This window comes from Diabrotica undecimpunctata, chromosome 9, assembly GCF_040954645.1.
Source record: "Diabrotica undecimpunctata isolate CICGRU chromosome 9, icDiaUnde3, whole genome shotgun sequence".
In the NCBI taxonomy this organism is placed as follows: Eukaryota; Metazoa; Arthropoda; class Insecta; order Coleoptera; family Chrysomelidae; genus Diabrotica; species Diabrotica undecimpunctata.
This window is the reverse complement of record NC_092811.1, coordinates 37,445,784-37,469,447: the sequence shown is the minus strand read 5'-3', so window position 1 is coordinate 37,469,447 and position 23,664 is coordinate 37,445,784. Positions and strand designations below refer to the sequence as shown.

Genomic DNA, 23,664 nt, shown 5'->3' with positions numbered 1-23,664 from the left:
TAAGCGACCGAGGAGAGGAAGACTAAAACGCCGTGATCCCTTAGACCTTTCTATACCTTTACGTACATAAACGTATACTCTATCATTTTATAGCTACAACTTATACTATATATACCTATAACTTAATAAAATTAATGAATTTTTTGTCAAATGAATTACTAATAATTAAACTAAAAATATTTTGACTGCCAACCTAATATCAATGTATTCTCCTAATTTTAAATGTATGTACAACTGTGAGTTTGATTAACTAGGTTATGAACGTAGTGATTCTGCAATGGGATCCTACTCTATTAGTAGTTTTATGATTCATACTTTAATTTTTTGTTTTTCTTTTATTTTCAGGGGGCGCCAACGAATTTGCCTCACAATCCAGGTCAGCCACAATAGCATTGATAGTATTTCCGCTATCTTGTACATACACTCTCGTACAAAAACGGCATCATCATATTCATCTTCATATAAACGATTATCTATTTTTTTAAGAATATTAAGTAGTGATACAGTACTTTAAATTTTTACTTCTTTATTGTTTATTTTTAATATTTACATTTTTTTTTCATCTAATTTTATTCGCGGAACAATTTTGAGACAGCTTTATTTATTTTTATTTGTCGGGGTAGCTGTGAATAAGAGGAGAAAGTGTGAGTTTTATTGATAAGAGAATTCGAACTAGAGGCTATTTCTACTATTTCTATATCAGTTCAGTGATGGTAAGTCTCTAGTTTGTAGATCCACTCAGAAAGAAAAAAATTGTGATGGTATGATTTTTGGGGATTATTTTTCTTGTTACCGTTTTAAAACTTTTATCGAAATTTTACAAGAGTTGAAACATTTTTTTACATGGACTAATTTTCTTCAATGACCTGAAATTTCCCAAAAAACATCTCAAAACTGAGACACTATAAGTAAATAGTGTACTCGAGATATATCAACACTGAACGATTTTTCATTTTCCCGTGGTAAATCCTTGCCAAAAAAGTTAACTGCGTATGTGTCATGTAATCACAAATTTTGTTACCAAACTGTAACGTGTTAGACGTTCAGAATAATTCTGGAATACCTGGCAGTTAGCTTTTTAATAAATTATATTTTTGATAAATGCTTGGTAATAAAATGTTAATTATATGACACATATCTTTGAAAACGTTTGGGATAAATTTATGATATTTTTTTTTGGAAAACACGCTACTTCTGAAATTTTATTCCTTTGTAATACAAAAGTTTATATTGTGATATTACCCAGTGATTAGCGAGAATTAAACAACTTTTTACAAAAAACCTAAAGCGCAAATGCTAATTTAGCAGCATTAGGTTCTTTGCATTACATTTACTTTAAAACATGAAAGATTTACTTAGTTTCGGAAAAAATTGTAAGTATCAGTGATTATAAGCGAATAAATCTTCCAAATTGTATGTTTTCCAAACAGTAAACTAATAGCAACGTTAAAAAATTGTTATTGTGCAATGGGACAACTTAAAAATTTGTTTTCTATATTAGAAAGCCTTTTGAAACCACGATCAAAGTTAGAGCATTAAGTTTGAAAATAGATTAGATTAAAAACAAGAGGGAATGGCTTTTAGCTTCATCTACTACATGTTTTCAGCTACTTCTTTTATATCGTAGTCCAGAAAAAATATGACTTGGCCTTGCAGAAACAATATTGTCGTTTTTTTAGTTTATAGATATTGATATCATGGAAATAGTTCGATTTTTTGATGTGCCTACATCTACTTTTTACATATTAATATAGTTGTATTATTTTTGCAAGGAAGTAACAAAATTTTACTGGATTATTTACTTTTATATGTGGTTTGAGACGTATGTGCCAACACAAAATACTCCGTTTACTTTTTAAGAATGTCCTAGTGTGTATTCTATTATTGTTGATCTCTTTATATTGCCATCTATTTTACTAAAAACACAAAGTGAATTTCTCATGCAATGTTTAGACAGCTAAAAGACTTTTGTAAGGTTAAAATATGTTTTTAAGTAGCTAGTAAACAAAATATATTCATAAATAAATATAGTTTTAATTTATTTTAACGTTCGAAATCAAAATGCTTTTTTTTGAAAAATTTCTTATATTACGAACAAGCATTTTCTTTCTTGGTTGATTTGATTTTGTTTTTGTTATGAAAGCAACTAAAAACACGGTAAAGCTATTTTTACTGTTTCAATTTGGAATATTAATCATTTTTTCAAAAAAAGTTTAATATAATTTTCAGCTAAATAGTTCATGAACTGAAAAGAAGAGAATTGTGAGTAGAAGAAAAGTCTTAACTGGTTTTGATTAGCCATTTTCAACTCGGTCTAAGTGTTACAATTGGCGCCCAACGTGGGGATCTAAAATAAAATCCTTATTTTGTGAACGTAGACTTAACTCAATATCTTTCAGTTTTCTCTATCTTATGTGATACACACAATGTATCAATGTAACCAGTTAATCACAACCAAGTCACGTAAAACGGCTGCTAGACTTATAAAACTATTACCAATTTCACTACTGAACATAAACGTGATAAGAAACAACTTTTTTTTTTTGAAAAAATGCTTACGTTCACTTAATCTTAAATTAAAAGACAAAAAGTACTTAAATGTTAGAAATAAGTTATTTTTTGGTTACTTAACTGAACAAATCCAAGTGAGTTTTTCACAAATTTTGCTTAATCGAAAGATATACATATTCATTTCTATTCATTCGAAACATTCTCATCATTTCACCTAATTAAAGAACAAAAAGTATCAATATTGTGCCATTGACATACAAAAAGTGCGGTTAGGGTTATATGTTACGCTTTTTCTTCACGCTATAAATGAGTAATTGGTATAATCCATTAATACAGTAAGTAACACAGTAGTAATGGAAATAATCGATGAATAATCAGGAAAATAAAAAAACAGCTTTTATAATAATAATAGCTCTATAATGTATAATTTTACATAGTATTCCAAAAATAGTTGAAAATATACATATTTTTCAAATAACAAATTATAAAGATCTTAATATGACTCTGAAACTATTTTCTTCTGATATTTCTATGTTATCTACTATTTTTCATGGAAATAAATCATAATTTTAATTGAAAATTTGTTTATTTTGGCGTTTGAGGTTCGCGTCGTAATATCGTAAGATTTTTAAGTGAAGAATAAATCCACTTTTATATAAGTTGCCAAAATGCTTTTACATAAAGGGGAGATTATGTTTATCCAATTTTAAACAAGAGAAATTATCAAGTAAAAGTCTTTTTCGTGACACTCTTTGATACAGGTATTTATCAACTGCTTTTGATAAATTAAAAAAAACATCAATTTTCGTTGATTAGAAGCAGAGATATTGCAACTTTTATAAATTTTAATATATTAATTCATTTTTTATAAATACTAAAATCCAGAAATAAAAAAAGGCAAACTCGGCTTTTAAGGATCGTAACACATTGTATTTTTTTTTAACTTCTGTAAAAATACCAACATTTCGAATAACAAAAATAACTTCCTATGTGTTGATGCATCAGAGTTATTTTAAATGTTTATAAGCTTCAAATCACAGTACTTATGTAAACTTATTTTACAATATTTAAACTAATATTTTAATTGTTAAATGACTTGATAAAATAAGCAATTCTCTTCAATTTGGTGCTTTCAAAATTTATGTAGACCTAATAGTTTACGCAGAATAACATTGTAGATAAAAGTTTTTTGGGATAAACAATTTCAATGTTGCAATAACTATTAAGTGAAACTTTTGGAAATTTTTAAAGGTGAATATTTGTTAAATTGTCCTTATTCCCACGCGAAATCAAAGTTTTTTGTGCATTTTTAGAAAAGTTATTAATAATTTTCAAAAAATCGACTTCTGAAGCTATTTTTGTAAACATTAAGCAACAAATTAACAAAAATAACTTTGCAAACTCCCATTTTAAAGGAATAATTTACCGGTTCTCACCTTGAATATTTCGATATAATCATAATCAAATAACGATCATACATTGTTTATATATTGTTTATAAGTCAAAAAATGACGTTTATTTTTGTGCATATTTTGATTATTACATATTTTTATCACCAAATTTATTAAAAGCAATTTTTAGATACATATATCAACGAGTGTTATGGGAAAATCGTGTAGCCGCCTCGCTTTTCACCCTAAAATTTTTAACTGCAATTTTGTTCATATTCAAACAATTCTTGAGGTAACAAAAGTAACTGTTTGGAAATATTATTTTCTATTATTCGTGAAATATCGATATTCTAGATATTTATTAAGTACAAAAATTGTTTCAAATTATCTACTGAGACAATTGGACCTTAGTGGATTAATACCCATTACAAATTTAACATACTCTACTTAATAAACGACGTCATATAACCCTAAACCTTGCACCATTTTGTAAATCTTAAAACCGCTTTATTACTTAAGGATTTTCAAACCACATATAGAACCGTTAGTTTTGCGCCAGTATTCATTTTTGGATATACGAAAAAGTTACTTATTGTAAATATATAATTATATTTTTTTTTGAAAATTTCATTTTTATGCAATATACTACTTGTTTAAAAAGCCACAGGTCTTTCCTAATAATTGCCAATGAAAGTGAAATTTTGACTTGGTTTTTAATTCGTAACTTATTTATATATTTCTGAAAAGTTGTAAATTTTTTTACTGATTCTGTTTTCGTAACTCGTTTGAAAAATCGTATATTATACATCGTAGTCAGTTTTTACCGTTAAAATGAATCAAGAATGAGAAACATTGATTTTTATTATTGTATTGGATTCTATTATTAGTAAGATTGATTTAGCCACTTGACATGTTTTTGTATTTTGTTGTTATTATATTATTTTATCCTGCTAAATCCTTGAAGGTTGTAGCAGTTCATTTTCTCTATTGTTGAACAAAATAGGTCTAGATTGATACTTTTCCAATCTATTCTTTAACATTAACACGTTTAAGACTTTTCCCTTTGCTTTTAGAGTGCAAATCAAGATACAGTGTTTTTGTGGGTTTGGCTATTAAATATTTTTACAGTTATAATCCCTCTTAAACCCTATAATAGCACAGACGAGATCTTTTATGACTGGTTGTAGTACTGATTGTTTATAACTAGAATTTGAATATGCTCCAGGAGAAAAAGTGGTGGAAAATTCAGGAAAAATATTACCATGAAGAATTAACGTTTCCTCAACTTTTAATGCTAAATATATATTGTTCTGAAGCTATTGTCTCGTGGCATCTTAATGCAATTTACTATTTTTGTTGGTAATACGTTTATTTTATTGTATTATATTAATGTATTTAAATAAACTTAAAATTGTGGCTTATTCCCAACAAAAATAGTAAACTAAATATCTTAAAATGTTAAAATTCCAACAAAAATTATTTTGAAAAATTAACATTGAGCCTCGTATATTTTTTAAGAAGCTATAAATTTCGCATTTTTCCCCTATAGAGGTCTGTAACTTCGATTTTGATAAAGTTTTCTACAATATTTCAGATGAAACATATTCAAATTTTGTTATAAACAACTTTCTAGGTGCTTGTCTATACAAAAATCTAAGGTCCGACTCAGATATATTCAGGAAATGTCCTCTATACAGAGTTCGAGGAAGTCCAATCACTAATTTGTCGTAAGAGATATGAAAAAAATAATTTATGTGAAAGTTACAGCATAGCTACCATACTTTAAAAATACTTTTAAATATATAGGGCCATCCATATTAACAGGGTTGAACAAACTTATCTTTTTTGAATGTATTACCCTGTACGAGCCCCTTCCCATATCATGTGATTTACATCCCCTTTATTTTTAATGACATCCACAAATCTCCAAGGCATAATTTTTAACCAGTTCTAACAAATTTCTAATGTAAACGAATCCCATATTTCTTGCAATTTTTTCTTCAATTCGTTGACGGACAGAGCAGAATATTTTCTCAAAGCTTTTTTCATTTCTCTCTATCGGAGACAAGTCGGGACTGTTAGAAACCCATTCCAGAAGTGGTATGCCATGGTCTTCAATCCGTTTTAAACTCTTTTTTGGGTATGACAACCTGCGCCGTCTTGTTGGAAGTCAAAATCTTCAGCTGATGTTAAATGTTCCATAATCGGTAAAAGAGATTCTTCTAAAATATTCAAATATTTGTCCGTGTTTATAATTCTATAGATAAAATGTAAATTTCCCACACCTTTAGACGACATGCTGCCCCAGATCATGACAGATGCAGGGAATTTGACTTTCTCTTCAGACAGTCGGGATGGACAGCTTCATTTTTCCTGCTAATGACGCGACTCCTACTGTCTCAAACACACACTTCAAATCTGGATTTATTGTATTTAATCCCATTGCGACTGAGTCCAATCTTTATGCTCTTTTGACCATCTTAGTCTATTTTTCCTCTGTTGTAATGTTAAAATTGGCTTTTCCTTAGCCTAAAATAAAATAAAATTTATTAAAAAAACAATTCGTACTAATTTTTTCAACTATAAAACTTACTTTGTAAGTACAAAATTCTAATTTGTGGGCAATCTAGATCAACATCTCTCGATGAGATGTTGATCTAGAAACGTGTCTTCCAATAACGTCACTCCATAAAACGCTTAACTCCATATAATTTGCTCGTCGATTTTTCACTATAATGCGTCTTAATGCCCTTCGATCTGTTTCGGCTATTTTACTTTTTGGTAAATTTCTAGGTTTTGTGACGACCGAACCTGTAGTTTTGTATCTTCTGACTATGTTTCTTACACTATAGCGTGACAATTGCAACATATTCGCGATTTCCGAATTGGATTTTTCAGAATTAAAAAATCTAATAATGATTGAATAAATTTTCTCATCGATAACTTTACCTCGACCCATTGTATAATCTACAAACGGCAAAAAGCTATGCAATACTACAAAATACATTTGACATTAACTGACAATATTATTGTTTTGGTGTCATTTTTCCATAGCTACCTCTGGATTTAACGTAATTATGAAAAAATCAACGTATGTTGATATACTTGAATGCATAGCCAGGGTTTAGTGAAATTTTTTTATTGTTAAAAATAAATAAGAAACTATAATGGAAATGTTTTTAATAAATATTAATAAAAATGCCGTATTAATTAATATGGGAACTTATAAAAACATGCAGAGTATAATTTGTTTATGGTAATCGACTTAAAATGCAAATTTAATAGGCGGGAAAAATTGATGTGGGAAGGGGCTCGTATATTTTGACATATTTGGACTCTTCCCGATGTTTTTTTAATAATTTTGTAGTAAAAATAACACCCTGTAGAACTGTAGAGATTTAACATCAAAAAATATATTTAAAAAATCATTTCTACAGGGTGTTAAATATGCTACGAAATTAATAAAAAAAACGTAATTATCTTTTAAACTACCTCGTATAACACTGTCAAACCTGATTTTGAAAAAACGAGAACGTAAAAATATCATCATCATCAATGGCGCTACAACTCTTCGTGAGTCTTTGCCGCGTTTACTATTGCCTTCCATGTTTGTCGGTCCTGTACCAGTAATTCCCATTGTCGCACTCCCATTTTCTCTAGATCTTCTTTGACTGCATCTTTCCACCTTTTTCTAGGCCGCCGTACAGACCTTCTTCCCTCTGGCCTTTCCCAGAACACATTGTTTATAAGGCGATTGTCATTACTGCGTATCACATGCCCTGCCCATCTGAGTCTATTGGCCTTTATATATCTGACTAGATTTTCTTTTCCGAATAGAGACTCTAGCTCGTTATTGTATCTGCCCCTCCATTCGTTTGTCACGCTGTCTCTGCAAGGGCCATATATCATTCGAAGAATTTTACGTTCCCACACCAGCAATTTATTTATTTCTCTTTTTGTTAGCTTCCATGTTTCGCTTCCATACGCGACTGCTGGTAGTGTTATGGTCTTATATATCCGGATTTTTGTGTCTCGCGAAAGAAGTTTTGACTTTATTAGATGTTGCATTGCAAAGAAAGATCTGTTTCCTGCCATTATTCTCGTTTCAACTTCTCGCTCTAATTTGTTGTCATTTGTGATTGTTGCTCCTAGATATTTACATTCTTTAACCACTTCGAAGTTGTGATCATTTATAGTAATGTTTTGCCTTATTCGCCGTCGTTCTTGTTTTGAGACGATCATGTATTTTGTTTTGTCTTCATTTATTTTTAGACCGATGTTTAATGCAGCTTTTTCAAAGCTCGAGAAAATATCCTTAATTTCTAATGTTGATTGTGCTACTGCGTCTACGTCATCGGCAAAGGCGAGTATGATTTTTGCTCCCCGAGCAGTTATGTCTGGTTTGATTTTTGGATATATTTTTCGCATGACATATTCTAAGGCCAGGTTAAACAGCAATGGGGACAACGGATCTCCCTGTCTCAGTCCAGAATTTACGGAGAAAACATTTGATATTTTTCCCCCTATTCTAACTTGTGCAAAAGAGTTACTTACACACATTTGTGTTATCGCAGCTAGTTTCTTGGGTACGCCGAGCTCGATCATTGCCTTCCATAATGTTGCACCATTAATTGAATCATAAGCCTGTTTGAAGTCTATAAAAATCTGATGCACGTCGTGATTATATTCCCAATACTTTTCAAGCATTTGTCTTATTGTAAATATTTGATCAATAGTCGATCTGCCAGGCCTGAAACCACACTGGTAGTCACCAACGTAAAAATATACAGGGTGTTATATTAAACAATATATAAGTTTCTTCCACCCCGTCAAAATAGATGGCCCTGTATTTTTGAAAATATTTTTGAAGTATGATCCATTCAATGCTCCAAATTTTATCTAAATAATTTTTTTAGTATCTTTTACGACAAATCAGTAATTAAACTTCCTCGCACTAATGCCGCACCCTGTAGGTCAAAATCGCTACTATTTCATTTTGTTTTCATTGATCGACCCAAAGAACGGATCCTCTAGTGATATTGACCACACTTTCTATGAAACTCTGATAGAGTTTATGATCTTTTAAGTTTCAAGGATTGTGTGTGATGTACTTTTTTACATCACTTCGAGGAGGCTTTCAAAACAAGACAAACTGGAAAATTCGTTAAATAGTGACCAGGAAAAATCTAGTGAACTGATGATGATGACATAAAAACATTATAGGCTTTGGGATAAAAAACTCGCATCATATCAATAAATGAGTTGTATCGTCAAACTTGTGAGAATACATCAGAGTAGAGTACGAGAATGAAATATATTATGGAAAATCATTGATTTATTGGAACAGTCTTATGATAATAGGAAAAGAATTAAATAATTATGAAGATGTTATAATGATTTCATCTTTATTCCTTTGTTTCCTTATGCTTTTGTAATCGACACCAGTGACTTTAGATTGTAGATTTTCATCAGTATTAGGATGAATAATATATCGATTTTTCTAACAAACTTTATTTCAAGCCACTTTACATTGACCAATGCAAGGCAATATTAGTAACTGTTTTTTTTCTCCAGTCGTTATGTTTTTTAACAAAGGGGTTAACAAAATTTTAATAAACTTTGTTCACTGAACTTAGTCCCAACTGTCAAGTTCATTTACTAATTAATTTTGTGCCATCTTGATCAAATTTTAACTTCGGCTGTAAGTGAATGGAATTCGTAACATGCTCATAGTCAATATCAATAATTGTGACTTAAAAGTGTGAATTAAAGTAACCTAAGTGGTTCTTCGATTATCTCGAGAACCGACCACTAGCAAAATTGGACGAAGCCGTCTAAATTATCCTCCTAAATGAGTATTTTTACATTTGACGCATACCTTGCATGACGAGTATGTTATAAGTTGTCCTGCATTGAATTTTGTTAGGACTATGTCATCGAAATAGGGAAGGAGATGACTCTAGTATTGCTTCTGGCAAAAACTGAAAAGAAATATTGGCTCCTTAAAACTGAAGGATTAAGAGAGAGTTGAATTTTTCTTTAGGACAATTTACTTGCAACAATATCACATTATTTGTCATATTGTATTGCATTGTTCAAATGTACAGTAGCCCAAATTCTGCGTTTTTCATGAAAAATACACCAGCTCAAGCGTATTAAACTAAAAACTTATGCTATTGTATTTTAGGTTCTTCTATAAGTGATTATTAACTGACATCTGGTGTATATTTTTTTGATAAACACGTACTATAATACATGCGTGGTTTTATGCAACAATTATAACGTAACGATAGATATTTGTTCATTTTTTAATTTAATTAAATTAAGTTTATATATTTTACTTAAGCGTATCTTTTATTTAGGTAGATTTTTTTAATTAAACATGTAATATTTTCAACTGTTTACTTTAGAGCAGTAGGTAATTTCTACAGGATTGTTCATAAAGCATGGACTATCTCGAGATCTTCCATTCTTTGATGAAACGCTCTGTATTTTATGTATATGTTCTGATTGTTAAGATTTCTTTAATTACTTTAACTAAATTTTTCGTACAATCTTTCAAAATTTCAGTTTTACTGACGGCAGACTTCACATTTTCTTTCTAGAAAACCTGCTAACACCTCGTTAATTGTTATTCCTTGTCTTATTTTTGCAAAACACAAAATACATTAGAATATATTATTCTACAGATAATACTGCATATGTTTAAACAGCTTCCCTATTCCAGTCTACACAGAAAAACATGTGCATAACAAATTAAAAAGTTATATAAAGATAGATGTACTGGAAAATACAATTATCATTTTATATTTTTCTTACTAGTAAAATTTACAATTAAGAGAGACTCATTGCTTTCAATTTCCATGTAATCTTTAGACATTTTTTATTACTGTTTTTATGAGATCGTGGAAGCTAGTATGATTGAGAGTTAACATAATGCCTGATAGCGGTATTGGCAGTTGACAATTGACAGTTTACATAATGCTCTATCGCCGTGTTGACAATTGATAGTTAACTTACTGGTCTATAGCTGTGTTGACAGTTGACAACTGACAGTTAACATAATGCTTTATAGCTCTGTTAACAGTTGACAATTGACAGCTAACATAATGCTCTATAGCTGTGTCTAATACAGCTGTAGAGCCAATCAATTTTACTAGCAGATTTTATAGAAAAATAGATCAGCTATCTCTGGTCAAATTGTTTATCATAGTGGTCATTATTTGTTGAAATTTTTTAATTATCAAGTGAATAACAATAATTTCGCACAAATCTTTGTTTATATTATATTGGTTATTAAAAACGGTTAAGAATAATACATATTCTAATGGATTTTGATAAAAGACAATAACTTTGATATTACTTGATTGCATGCACAACTCGTTTCATGTTATAGAACTATTCTTTTTATAATCGTGATCATCAAATTCTGCTGACACAGATGGCGTAATATTTTTCTAGCAATACGCAATTATATATTTATCCTAAAGAAATTTAACAGTGGAGAGACACAGAATTGTCTTCATCCCGAGTGTTGCTAGAAAAAAATTAAACCGTACACACATTTTGAAGTGTTCCTATAGAAAATATGTCGTTCGGATAAAAAAAGTTGTCAGGTTAAGGTAATTAAAAGGCCATTTTTTTGTTGTATCCTGAAATTTATCGATTTTATAAGTTTTTTTACTTGCAATAATGTTCTGCATAGTATATTTTTTGTAACCCCTGTAGTAAGGTAGATTGTACGTTTTGTTGAATGATTGGTGACGCTGAATATTTAGTCAATTGTACGAAAATAGATATATACTTTTAATTTCATCTTAAAGTGTTTATTATCTAAGCTTTATATTTATTAAAATACGTCTTAACATATCATTTTAATAATTGTATTGGATATATTATTGGACCATAAATACCACTATTGGATATTGGATGTCGTGCCCTAGGATTCCATAAACGTTTGGTTTTATACTCCTCTTTACTAAATCTACTAGTCTACTACTATTTATACACCCTATGGATATTTTTTTAATATGCGTGGTATATTAGTCTTTGAACCCGATAAAGTCATTGACATTTTAAAAACTTTTGGTTTCCTAGATGTATGTTAACTCGTTTTGGTACTTGTAGATTTTTTCAGTGATTACATTAGTAGTTATCCCTTCATTGTACCACAAGTTCCTATCTTTTATAGTACGACTAAAATCCATAAGCAAAATATTATTAGCACTTGTAGTTTAGCATGAATTAACATTTCTTGAAGTCGTTTAATGTATTGAGCCAGAATTTTCTTGAGTTGTTTAAAAAGTGTATTTTTGGGTCAATTTGGTGGCGCTAATTTGCAAGAATTATTATGATCCGGCTTCTAAACACCAATATATCAACAAAAAACTCGCTTTTTAGTCTAGGTTATGCAGAATTTCTCCAATATGGCCACGATGCCATCCTAGAACACAGGGGTTGTTCCGACACCATCGCCGTCAATGCCAGAGACCTACCTGCTACGAAAACATCCTCCTCAATCATGAATTACCGGCCGGACCGACCTAGTTGGGGCATACCCGATTTATCATTCACGCAAGATTCTCACGCATGTTCAATCTCGCCACCTCCACTCTCCCTTAACTTCAGACTTGTTGCTGAACACCCTACTGTCGCCTTTCTTCCCATTCCTTTCTCTGCAACCTTATCTTCACATATATCCGAACTGAATCCATCTAAGATTAGGAATCTGTGACTTCGTCCAACACTCCTCATCTCGTTCCTTCACGTGACCCCTCCCCCATAAGTCACACCTAAAATATTTTACGCATTTTAATGGAACCGCTCTAGTTCCTACACATTCAAATCTTATTTTGTCGTTTTTCCTTGATCTCTTGAGAAGAATGGTCTTCGTCTTACCCTCAACCAGATCTAGTTTATGTATGCGACCAGACTTGGTCGCATCTAAGCTGCGCACCGATGATAAGGTCCTCACTGTCACCCGCTATCATCAGTATAGTAAGGTCATATTCCAGGTTCCACAGCGTGGGTCCTAGAACCGACCTCTGTGAACTATTTTTTGTTTTTAACTTTAGTTCTTCATACTCAGGGGTTGATATTTTCGACCAAAAATGTCAATTGCGGATGTAGTTCTGAACTACTATTACTACTACGTTCATTATGACTAAGTACATACAAATAAAGGTGGTACAGACGGCGTACAGTAAACTACCACAAATTTTCGTATTACATATTTTTAAAATTGAATAAAGTAATTTTATTTATATTTTAAACAAATTATATTAAAATAATTCTATAAATTATTATGTTTGCTCGTAGCGCCACCTGCTAACGTATCAACAAAGCAAACGTTGTTTACTTCAGACAGACCTGTCAAAGCCACATTAAATATTAAATTAATGATGAAATATAAATATGATTGGATAGTAAATTTAATTTTTATATAAACTAAATAAGATGTTTAAAAATAAAATTTGAGTATAGTTTGAAAGGAATTTATTAACAACTGACGTTAGAAAATTGATACAACGCCAGTATCAATAGTAGTGACATTTTCGTGTTGTGACAGATCGTCACAATACGAAATAGTTTGTGTCGTGACGATCCGCTCTGCAATTTACTCTAGAGTAAAGAAAAATTAATACAACTCTAGTATAAAAGCTTTGCTTCAATATTTTCAATTAAAATTGTGGCTAATTTACATTAAATATATTAGATATCAATACTCTTGACTTTAATCGTGAAAAGTTTCAAGCAAATCTGCTACTAACACAATTGTTTTACATTAGAAAATGAAGAAGGCTGAATTACAAAACCAAGGTTGAGGACAGAAGTTTCAGGGCCAACTGTGTCCTTATAGAACAGACTTCACAAAATAACAGTATATCAATTGCTAACATTTCTTACATTAGCAAGCTTTTTAACTATGCTATGAACACATTTATAATCGTACAATTGACTAGTTCATTAAATCCTAATCATTTAACTTACTATCTACCATACTATCCTTTTTTGTTCCATTCCATATGGCAGCCATAATTATTCTGACAAATCGGCAGCAGAAAAGCACTGAAAGTTTTTTCGGCACTAAATTCTATATTGATTTTTATTGTGGATGAAGTTGGCAGCCATAACTAAAATAAAACAAAACCATTCTCAATGCAAAGGTGTATTCAAGATCGAAAGAGGTATTCCCTGGAGTGTTAATCAAGAGTAAATTGTAGTTATTATAGAAATACATCTTTTAGCGATTTAAAGAAAAACGCTAGATGAATTGAAATAAAGTGTGCATCTTGCGTATCGAAACTAAGCTTATTGGGTAATCAAATGAGGGTGTTGAAATTCCTTTATGGCAACAGTATGTATATTAGTAGCAATAATATAATAAAATTGGTAAGGTATATATATAAGATGTCCTGAACTATCTAACAGTTATTTTTTAATTGGAACTTAAAAATTTAAATTTATATTTGTAAAAAGACAAGAATAAAGTATGATAATACACCAAAATACTTTATGTAATCACTTTATTAAATAGTAAGCCGCTGGAAATCTTATAGGCTACAAAAATTTAAGACAGTGGTACTTTCGAAACTTAGATTTGGTATATTGCAGATAGGGGCAATCACCATTGAATAGAAATAAAATTTTATCGATTGAATGATTTATTGAATAGATCATAATAGTAAAAGAAACGGATACCAATAAAACTGTTCCTCTGAGGACACAAATTACTTGGACAATTTATATATTTTCTACCAATTTTATATTGTAGCAGCCACCGAACTATATTTTTGCCAACAGATGTTTAATATCGGTATTTGTGTACTCAGTTTTCTTGTTCCCTCGTGCGAGTCATACTTGATACATTTTAGCGATTTTTGAGCTGTAAGATTTTTAATAGTTATATTTGTTGCCATGTAGCTAAAAATGTATTTCTATAATAGTGCCTAGGTTGCTGTTGAGCCAGTGGATAAATCTGTTCTATTATTGAATACATATTTTGCGACTCTTCTTAAAAGTTACCGAATTGTCGCCTACGAATTCTGTAAAAGTGTTGCGAGCATTTTATATTATATATTTTTGTAGAAATTCGACAGGGGGTAATTTTTAAGAAAGAGGTATATTTGTGGTTACTAAGTGATTAGAACAAATTTGTAAAGCTTAAATTTAAGCCTGTATAAACGTTTTAAAGCGAATGTGTTTTTAAGTATAAAAAAGTATATATGACAAAAATGGAAATATTTGAGTGATGAGGAAATTACGTATAGGTTTAAACAGCTAGACTACGACATAAAAATAAAATTATTATCAACTCTATGTAATATACAATAATACGTACATAATATACTATGTGCCATTTTTCATAAAAATTTGTTTTATTTTTCTCCTGGAATTTCCCTTAAAATCCATAGAGAAGAAACAAAATATCGAATCTACTATACCAATAATCAACCGAACGGGATGTTGCTCTATTACATTGCGTACAGAACAACGATAAATTGAAGAGTCTGATACATACATGTTGTTTGACATTAATGTAAGATAGGCTTAACGTAAACCTGGTAACTATGTCAAATATGTCAATGTCAAGTCAACACCACTTCCCAACGGGGACAATGGGCGACATGATCATGTTGTAATGTATGAATATTATTAATATATGTTCAGCCAATACAGTAGTTTAATTGAGACCTTATTAACATACTTTAAACATGGCGCAGTCAATTTATGGAATCTACGTGTCCAAGGATAAAGTTAAGTGCTAAGTTTATTAAAAAAGAAAAATTTAAGTGTTCCCAAAATGGCAAGCATGGTCAATGGAATAGGTTATGTTAAGTTACCCCAAGATTTCGACCTCCAGGGTCAGAGTGCCGCTTCTGAATGGAAATTTTGGAAAATTTCATTCGAAGATTATTTAGTAGCAACAGGACAACACGACGCTGTAGATCAGGTGAAATTATCCATCCTGCGAAATATTATTGGCCATGAATCAGCACGGATTATGGCTACTTTTGTTATCCCTGATGAAGAACTAAATAAGTATGAATTCACAATGCAGCTGTTAGATAAGTATGTGAACCCAAGAGTTAACGAATGCTTTGAGAGGTACAACTTTATAAAACGAGTACAAGAAGATGGGGAGACATTTGAACATTTTTTGACAGAGTGCAGACATTTGGTTAGAAGTTGCAATTACAATGCCCTAGATCCCGATGAGTCATGTGAAGACAAGGCATTAAGAGACAAAATTGTTATGGGAATTAGGGATCCGACCACACGAGAAGCCCTCCTGCGAATAGACAAATTAAGTTTAAATAAAGCTATAGAATTCTGAAGAACAAGTGAGCAAAGTAGATCTCAAAATTTACAGTTTCAATATAACACAGGAAATATTAATCATACACAGAAGATAGAGAAAAAGAAATATGATATAAAGAAGAAACCTTGGAATGAAGAGAAAGAAGTTGAAGAAGAAGTTTTTTTATGCAGAAGGTGTGCAAAAAAGCATGGTCCGAGGGAATGCCCAGCTTATGGCAAGAAGTGTAACAAGTGTGGACTAAAAAACCATTATGCAGTTGCCTGCAAGGTCAAAAATATTAAAAGTAAAAATGAATTTTTTGTAAGAAATGTTAACAGCAGGAAAAAGGTATGTAATGTTGATTCTATAGACACTTGGGAAGAGTATATAGAGGTTGAAAATTATAAATTGAAAGCTAAGTTAGACACAGGGGCAGATGTAAATGTTATTCCTTTAAATGTTTATAAAAAATTTAATTGTCAATTTAAAACCAGGCCTACTGAATATGTGTTAAAGGCATTTGATGGAAATGTGTCTCATCCTATAGGTGTAGTAAATTTAAATGTAAAATGTAAGGGTAAGAATATTTTTGAAGATTTTGTCATTGTGGAGGGTGCAAGTCAGGTTCTGATATGTGGACAAACATGTTTAAATTTAAGTTTGGTAAAACGTATTGATTCTATAAAAATAAATAAGATAGGCCGGTCTGATTTAACAGATAAATTTATCAATGAAAATTTTGAAGTTTTCACAGGGTCAGGCAAATTTCCTGGCACATATGAAATTACAACAAATGATAAATTTGAACCAGTTTGCTATCCACCTACCAAGTGTCCAATAAAAATTAGAAATTCACTTAAAACTGAGCTAGATAGATTAGTCCAAAGAAAAGCAATTGTTAAGGTAGAAAACATAGACCCCAGGGCAAGTATTAATAGAATGGTGATAGTCGAAAAGAGTAATGGTAAATTAAGAATATGTTTAGATCCCTCAGATCTGAATAAACATATAGTACGCAAACCTAGAGTTGGGGAGTCCATTGAGGAAATATGTTCAAAATTATTAAACAAAAATGTATATTCTGTTTTTGATTTATCTGAAAGTTATCACCAACTTTCAATTGATGAAAATTCTTCATGGAAATGTTGTTTCTCTACACACTATGGAACTTACAGGTTTTTAGTTTTACCTTTTGGGTTATCAAATTTTCAAGACCTTTTTCAAGAGGCAGTTGAAAAGCATTTTGGTGATATTATAAACATTGTAGTTTGTCATGATGATATGATCATAGCAGGGGCGTCTCAAGATGAACATGATCAAGCGGTCAAAGAGGTGATAAATAGAGCAAAAGAGGTGGGTGCTAGATTTAATAAAGAGAAAATTCAATTTAGCAAAAAAGAAGTAAAGTTTATGGGACAAATTTTTTCTCATTTAGGAAGAAAGTAGATCCTGAGAGGACAGATGCTGTATGTAAATTAGAAACTCCAAAAAGTAAATTAGAGTTACAAAGAATAATAGGTTCCTTTAACTATATTAGACGTTATGTTAAAAATATGGCTGAGCACATGCAAATTTTATGTGAACTTTTAAAAAACAATGTAGAATGGCAATGGTTGCCTAAACACCAGGAATGTTTTGATAAGTTAAAGAAAATAATTTCAAATTCTCCAGCTCTGGTACCATTTGATCCAAATAAAAAGATAGTTTTGCAATGTGATGCATCCAAAAATGGAATTGGGTGTTGTATGTTTCAAAACTATGATGGTATGTTGAAATTAGTTGCATGTTCATCTAGGTCTATGAATGAACATGAAATAAATTACAGCCAGACAGAGAAAGAGTTATTAGCCATTTTTTATGGTACACAAAAATTTCATAACTTTATTTACCAGTGTGATGTTGATGTCCAAACAGATCATAAACCAATAATTTCAATTATGCAGAAACCAATATGCAAAATTGGGTCAGTAAGGTTGCAGCGTTTAAGGCTAAAATTATTAAAGTACATATTAAATATTTATTATGTTCCAGGGAAGCATATTCAATTTGCAGATATGCTTTCTAGAGCTAGTTTAAAGGCACAAACCCTTGATTTAGAGATGTTTGATATGGTTCATTCAGTCTCACTATACTTACCAATGACAGATAAAAAAATATATCAGTTCAGAGAAGAAACCTCTAAAGATAAAGTTTTGGCTACAATTGTTGATTTTTATTATAAAGGCTGGCCTAAAGAAAACAAGATTCCAGAGTATATAAAGCCATATTACAGTATTAAAAATGATATATATGTTGAAGCAGGAATTGTTTTTGTTGAAAATAAAATAATTGTACCAAAATCTCTAAAACAGGAAATGATTACTCTGTTACATAAAGGTCATATAGGAACTAGTAAAACTATTAATAAAGCAAGATCTTTATTTTTTTGGCCAAACCTTAGGGATGATATTGTTCAGTTTATAAAAAAATGTAGAAGTTGTGAAAAATTCATGCCAAATAATTATAGAGAGCCAATGTTAGCACATTCAATACCAAAATTGAGGTTTAATAAAATTGCGGCTGATATTTTGGAATTTGGTGGTAAATCTTACTTAATTCTAATAGATTATTTTTCCCATTGGATAGAGATGCTATCATTAAATAATAAAACATCTGAAGCCATAATAGATGCAATGCAAGATGTTTTTTCCAGATTTGGCTATCCTCAATTTTTAATTGCAGATAATTTACCATTTATATCATTTAAGTGTAAAAAATATTACGATAATAAACAAATTACAGTCCTGACATGTTCACCTCATTACCACCAAAGTAATGGCCTTGCTGAAAAGGCTGTAGGAATTTGTAAACAAATTTAAAAAAAAAGTTTTACAGAAAACTCTGATTATCGTGAGTTAGTTTTAGAATATAATAATACTGCTATTATTTCATTAAGTGCATCTCCATCACAAATATTAAATAGTAGATCTTTGAGAACAGAAATACCAGTAAATAGTGAACAATTACAACCTAAAATTCAGAATGAGATTTATAAACTGTTATCGGACCAACAACAAAAAACAAAAGTTCAGTATGATAAACATAGTAAACGTACACCAACAACTTATAAAAGGGGGGATAATGTAGTTGTTAAGAGTAGTGTTGATAAAGTATGGTATAAAGCTGTTATTGTAGAAAAAGCTAAAGAACCCAGATCGTACTGGATAAGAAAGGAATGCAATAATAGGATAGTTAGAAGAAACACAAGACACATAAGACCATCACATACAAAATCAGATGTAGCAGACATGTATCTTGAACCTGAGTTGTATCCACACACAAACCCAAATAGTTATAAGGATAATGATAATAATGATTTAAATAATGTATGTATTCAGGATAATGATTTAACAAATTTGTTTAATGAACATAGGAATACTGATATTGTAAGTCCTCATTATAGCTGCTCAAAAAATAATGATAGTAAGAAATGTAATGTTTCAAAATTCGGACGTACAATTAAACCTAGGGTACGCCTTAATCTTTAAGGGGAAGGTGTTTGACATTAATGTAAGATAGGCTTAACGTAAACCTGGTAACTATGTCAAATATGTCAATGTCAAGTCAACACCACTTCCCAACGGGGACAATGGGCGACATGATCATGTTGTAATGTATGAATATTATTAATATATGTTCAGCCAATACAGTAGTTTAATTGAGACCTTATTAACATACTTTAAACACATGTAACAGAATCTAAAAATTGTACGAGGTGCATACGAATCGAACTATCTTAAGCCAAACCCCGGAAAACTCAGGTGTGCTCCGTCCACTTTCGTAACAGAGATACTACCAAAAAAACTAAACATTCATTGGTATAAAACCAATGGGCAAGTTTATAACCTCGGAAACCTTTCATGGATGGTGCTAGAAAGGTCACCAATGGAGACACTGTTAACGGAAGCTAGATGGTAGGTGGACAGCGAGTCGGGGTTTCGAAACTAGCTTTTGGAACCAGTAATGGATCCAATAGAAGAAATAATAAAGATGAGACAAGATACGATGGATTAGAAAAGACAAGAGAAATAAATAAGACAGATAGGTAAAATTACCAAAGATAAGAGAAGATAAGAAAAAGGGCGCTACTTAACTTTTTTGGGGTTACAAAGGGGAAAATTAAGAAACCTTAGACACGAAAAGAGGTAAGGAGAGATAATTAGGTTCTGAGAGCAAATACAAAAAAGATATTAAAAGTTAATTATTAAATAAAAGTGGTCAACACACTACATAAACAAATAATAAATAATATGTTCAGTGGAATTCGTCCACCTACTCACCTACAAACATACAGCCTGATCTTTCTCTTGGTCGAAGATATCGTGATAGTTAAATATTTTTATTAGCAAATATTCAGAGATACTCTATTATTTGGAAACTTATTAGAAGTAAATAAATAAAATTCAGTAGGTAAACAAAACAAAATATATTCAATAACTGAATCACCAGACGGGTGAATTCCAAAAATAAGAAATGCAAATAAATCTACCGTAACATGTAAAAAATGCAAAATCTTTCAATATAATAGACACATGCACATATAAATCAGCAAGATAAAAAACATTGTTAAACAACAATAAACACAATGACATAAAACGATATTTACAAAATCTATCTGCAACGGAACCCTCCGAATACTCACTATAGAAGGCAACACGAAAAATTAATCGACCAGAACTTTATAATCCGCCTATTCGAGCCAGTAACGGACAATTGATCAAAAGTAACAAAGAAAAAGCCACAGTTTTTGCGAAATACCTGGAGGAAGTGTGCCAACCACATACTCAAAACAACAACCCCGATGCAGAAGATAATATACAATCGTATTTAGAATCTCCATACCAACTAGAAACACGATTGGAGAAATTCACTGGCAAACAAGTTTTCAACAAAATCCAAACAGATCTGAATCCGAAGAAGTCCCCAGGGTTCGACTTAATTACTGCAAGAATTCTAAAAGAATTTCCCAAGAAAGGAGTGCAATATTTAACACAGATTTTTAACGCAATCCTAAGAACTGGTTACTATCCCCTTTTGTGGAAAGTTGCACAGATCATTTTAATACCCAAACCAGGCAAACCTGTAGAAGAAGTTAAGTCCTATAGACCTATCAGTCTATTTTCAGTGATGTCAAAGGTTTTTGAAAAACTACTACTAGACAGATTACAGCCAATCCTCGTACAACAGCAGCTAATACCCAACCACCAGTTTGGATTTAGACAACAGCATGCTACCATTGAGCAAATTCACCGAATCTGCAATTCCATAAACAAAGCCTTAGAAGCGAAGAAATACTGTTCTGCAGCCTTTTTGGATATATCGCAGGCTTTTAATAAAGTCTGGCACACTGGCCTGCTATACAAAATAAGACAAGTCCTTCCTCTGAACTACTTTCTAATCCTCAAGTCCTATCTTTCCGACCGGCATTTCCTTGTAAAAGTAAAGGATCAGTGCACTAACTTATATCCAATTAAAGCTGTAGTACCCCAGGGTAGTGTCCTTGGACCTGTTCTCTACCTACTTTACACAGCAGATCTTCCTACAAGTCAAAACATCATCACAGCCACATACGCAGACGACACAGCAATCCTTGCGGCTCACTCAAACCCGTATATCGCCTCACAACTGTTCCAGACCAATCTCGACAAAATAAAAATTTGGTTACAAACAATGGCGAATTAAAGTTAACGAAAGCAAGTCAGTACATATAACGTTCACAAATCGAAAAGGTACATGCACAACCGTCTCATTAAATAACCAAATACTACAACAAAAGGATGATGTAAAATACTTAGGTAGTCCGTAGTAATCCGTAGTCTGTAAAATACTTAGGTAGGTAATCTGCGGTCCAGGTATGCACCTGGACCGCAGATTAACGTGGAAGAAACACATATTCACGAAAACAAAACAGTTGGGTCTGAAACTCAGTAAAATGTACTGGGTAATAGGAAAAAGAGCACAACTGAATTTGTACAATAAAATCCTAGTATACAAGTCAGTGATAAAGCCAATATGGAGCTATGGGATCCAACTGTGGGGATCTACGTCAAGATCCAATATCGACATACTGAAGAGATTCCAATCGAAGGCCTTCCAAATTATCACAAATGCACCGTGGTACACTTCCTGTCATATAAAACTGGTACACTTTTTTTTCCCAATGTAAACCTGTGTTCAGACTGGACACAATGGTTCGTGAATCAATTCGTTGTTGCCATCACAGATAACGGAATTTCAGTAAATTTAAATAAAACGTAAAACGTAAAAAATAACGTTTAAAAATGTATAAAGTTTTTAGATAGGTATTATTTTTATTATTAACAACAAAAAACCGTATACAAACCGTATAATAAATTTAATAACCAGAGAGAGGACTGAGTTAATGTCCAAAATGTTGAACGATATTTAAATTTAGGGTATTGGAACAGGGAACATTGGAATGCATCTACTGTAATTTTATAAATTTTATACTTCAATTACTTACAGAACACAAACTATTGACTGTATGTTATGTCAATAGTTTAGTAACAGGCAAACTACCTAAATTAATTTATTATTTATTACATAAACGATAAATGTGAAAAACTAACATTGTACTTTATCCTACGTAGATTATAAACTATAAAATATCCGGGGCGAAAAATGCTTTTCAAACCGTGATAGTATTACATTACAATCCAATATCTCACTGTAATGTTCCTTATGGAGGTTGAATCTACACCCTAATTGTAATCCGTTTTTATCTATAAATAGACTATTACTTTTGTACATTATTATGTATAAAATGTAAACAAAAAAATCGGTTGCCTGTAAAGTCGGTTTTACGGGCGAAGATTTTACGTGACAACGTCTTTTTCTCGGTAGAATATTTATTGATATGAATATTATTAAATTGCACAATAGGAACAAGGAATTGAATGAAAATAAGAATTGCACAAATTTTAACTATAGAAATATATTTTGTTTACTAAAACATTGTACATGTAAACTTAAACTTAACTAATTTCTATTTGAGTGATTTTGTTGAGGATAGGACGATGATAGGAGAAATAGCATCGCACCAGCGGACCGATCATGTTTGAGTGGGAGAGAGACGCAAGGCATTCGCCGGTCCGGCGGGCCTCTCTCTCGTTCGGTGACTCATCGTAACAGACGTGAGCGGGCGTTACACTTTTTCATGAGTGACTCCGAGCCACAACCTAATTTAAGACGTTGTCACGTCAAAACATTTACTTGCCCATTGAGATGCATATTTTTTTCAAAATTCAACGATTTACGGTGTATAAATGATGAGAATAAAATTAAGCGGAGTAAGATATCATCGTCTGTGTTAAAAAATCCTCTTATAACTGAAAAATATCGGTTTAGTATCTACAGATGTTATCAGTGCGTGAAAACTTCCCAAACATATCGGAACGATTA

At 31.4% G+C, this 23,664-nt stretch overlaps 2 protein-coding genes across 13 annotated transcripts in view; both read left to right on the top strand.

Moving 5' to 3' along the window:
- Nucleotides 1-15,274, top strand: part of da (transcription factor daughterless) — a 333,346-nt gene extending 318,072 nt beyond the window's left edge. For all 12 annotated transcript variants that reach the window (XM_072543231.1, XM_072543227.1, XM_072543230.1 and 9 more), the window contains one exon: nucleotides 346-15,274. In XM_072543231.1, the coding sequence (XP_072399332.1) occupies nucleotides 346-390 (45 nt within the window). In that variant the 3' untranslated portion in view covers nucleotides 391-15,274. The remainder of the gene's footprint in view (nucleotides 1-345) is intronic.
- A 431-nt stretch (nucleotides 15,275-15,705) lies between these two features.
- Nucleotides 15,706-16,239, top strand: LOC140450533 (uncharacterized). The gene has a single exon (XM_072544190.1). The coding sequence runs from the start codon at nucleotides 15,706-15,708 to the stop codon at nucleotides 16,237-16,239; it is 534 nt and encodes a 177-aa protein (XP_072400291.1).
- Nucleotides 16,240-23,664: the final 7,425 nt, after the last annotated feature.

Coding starts and splice junctions, on each gene's coding strand:
- LOC140450533 (XM_072544190.1), top strand. CDS start 15,706: ATGGCAAGCATGGTCAATGGAATAGGTTATGTTAAGTTACCCCAAGAT.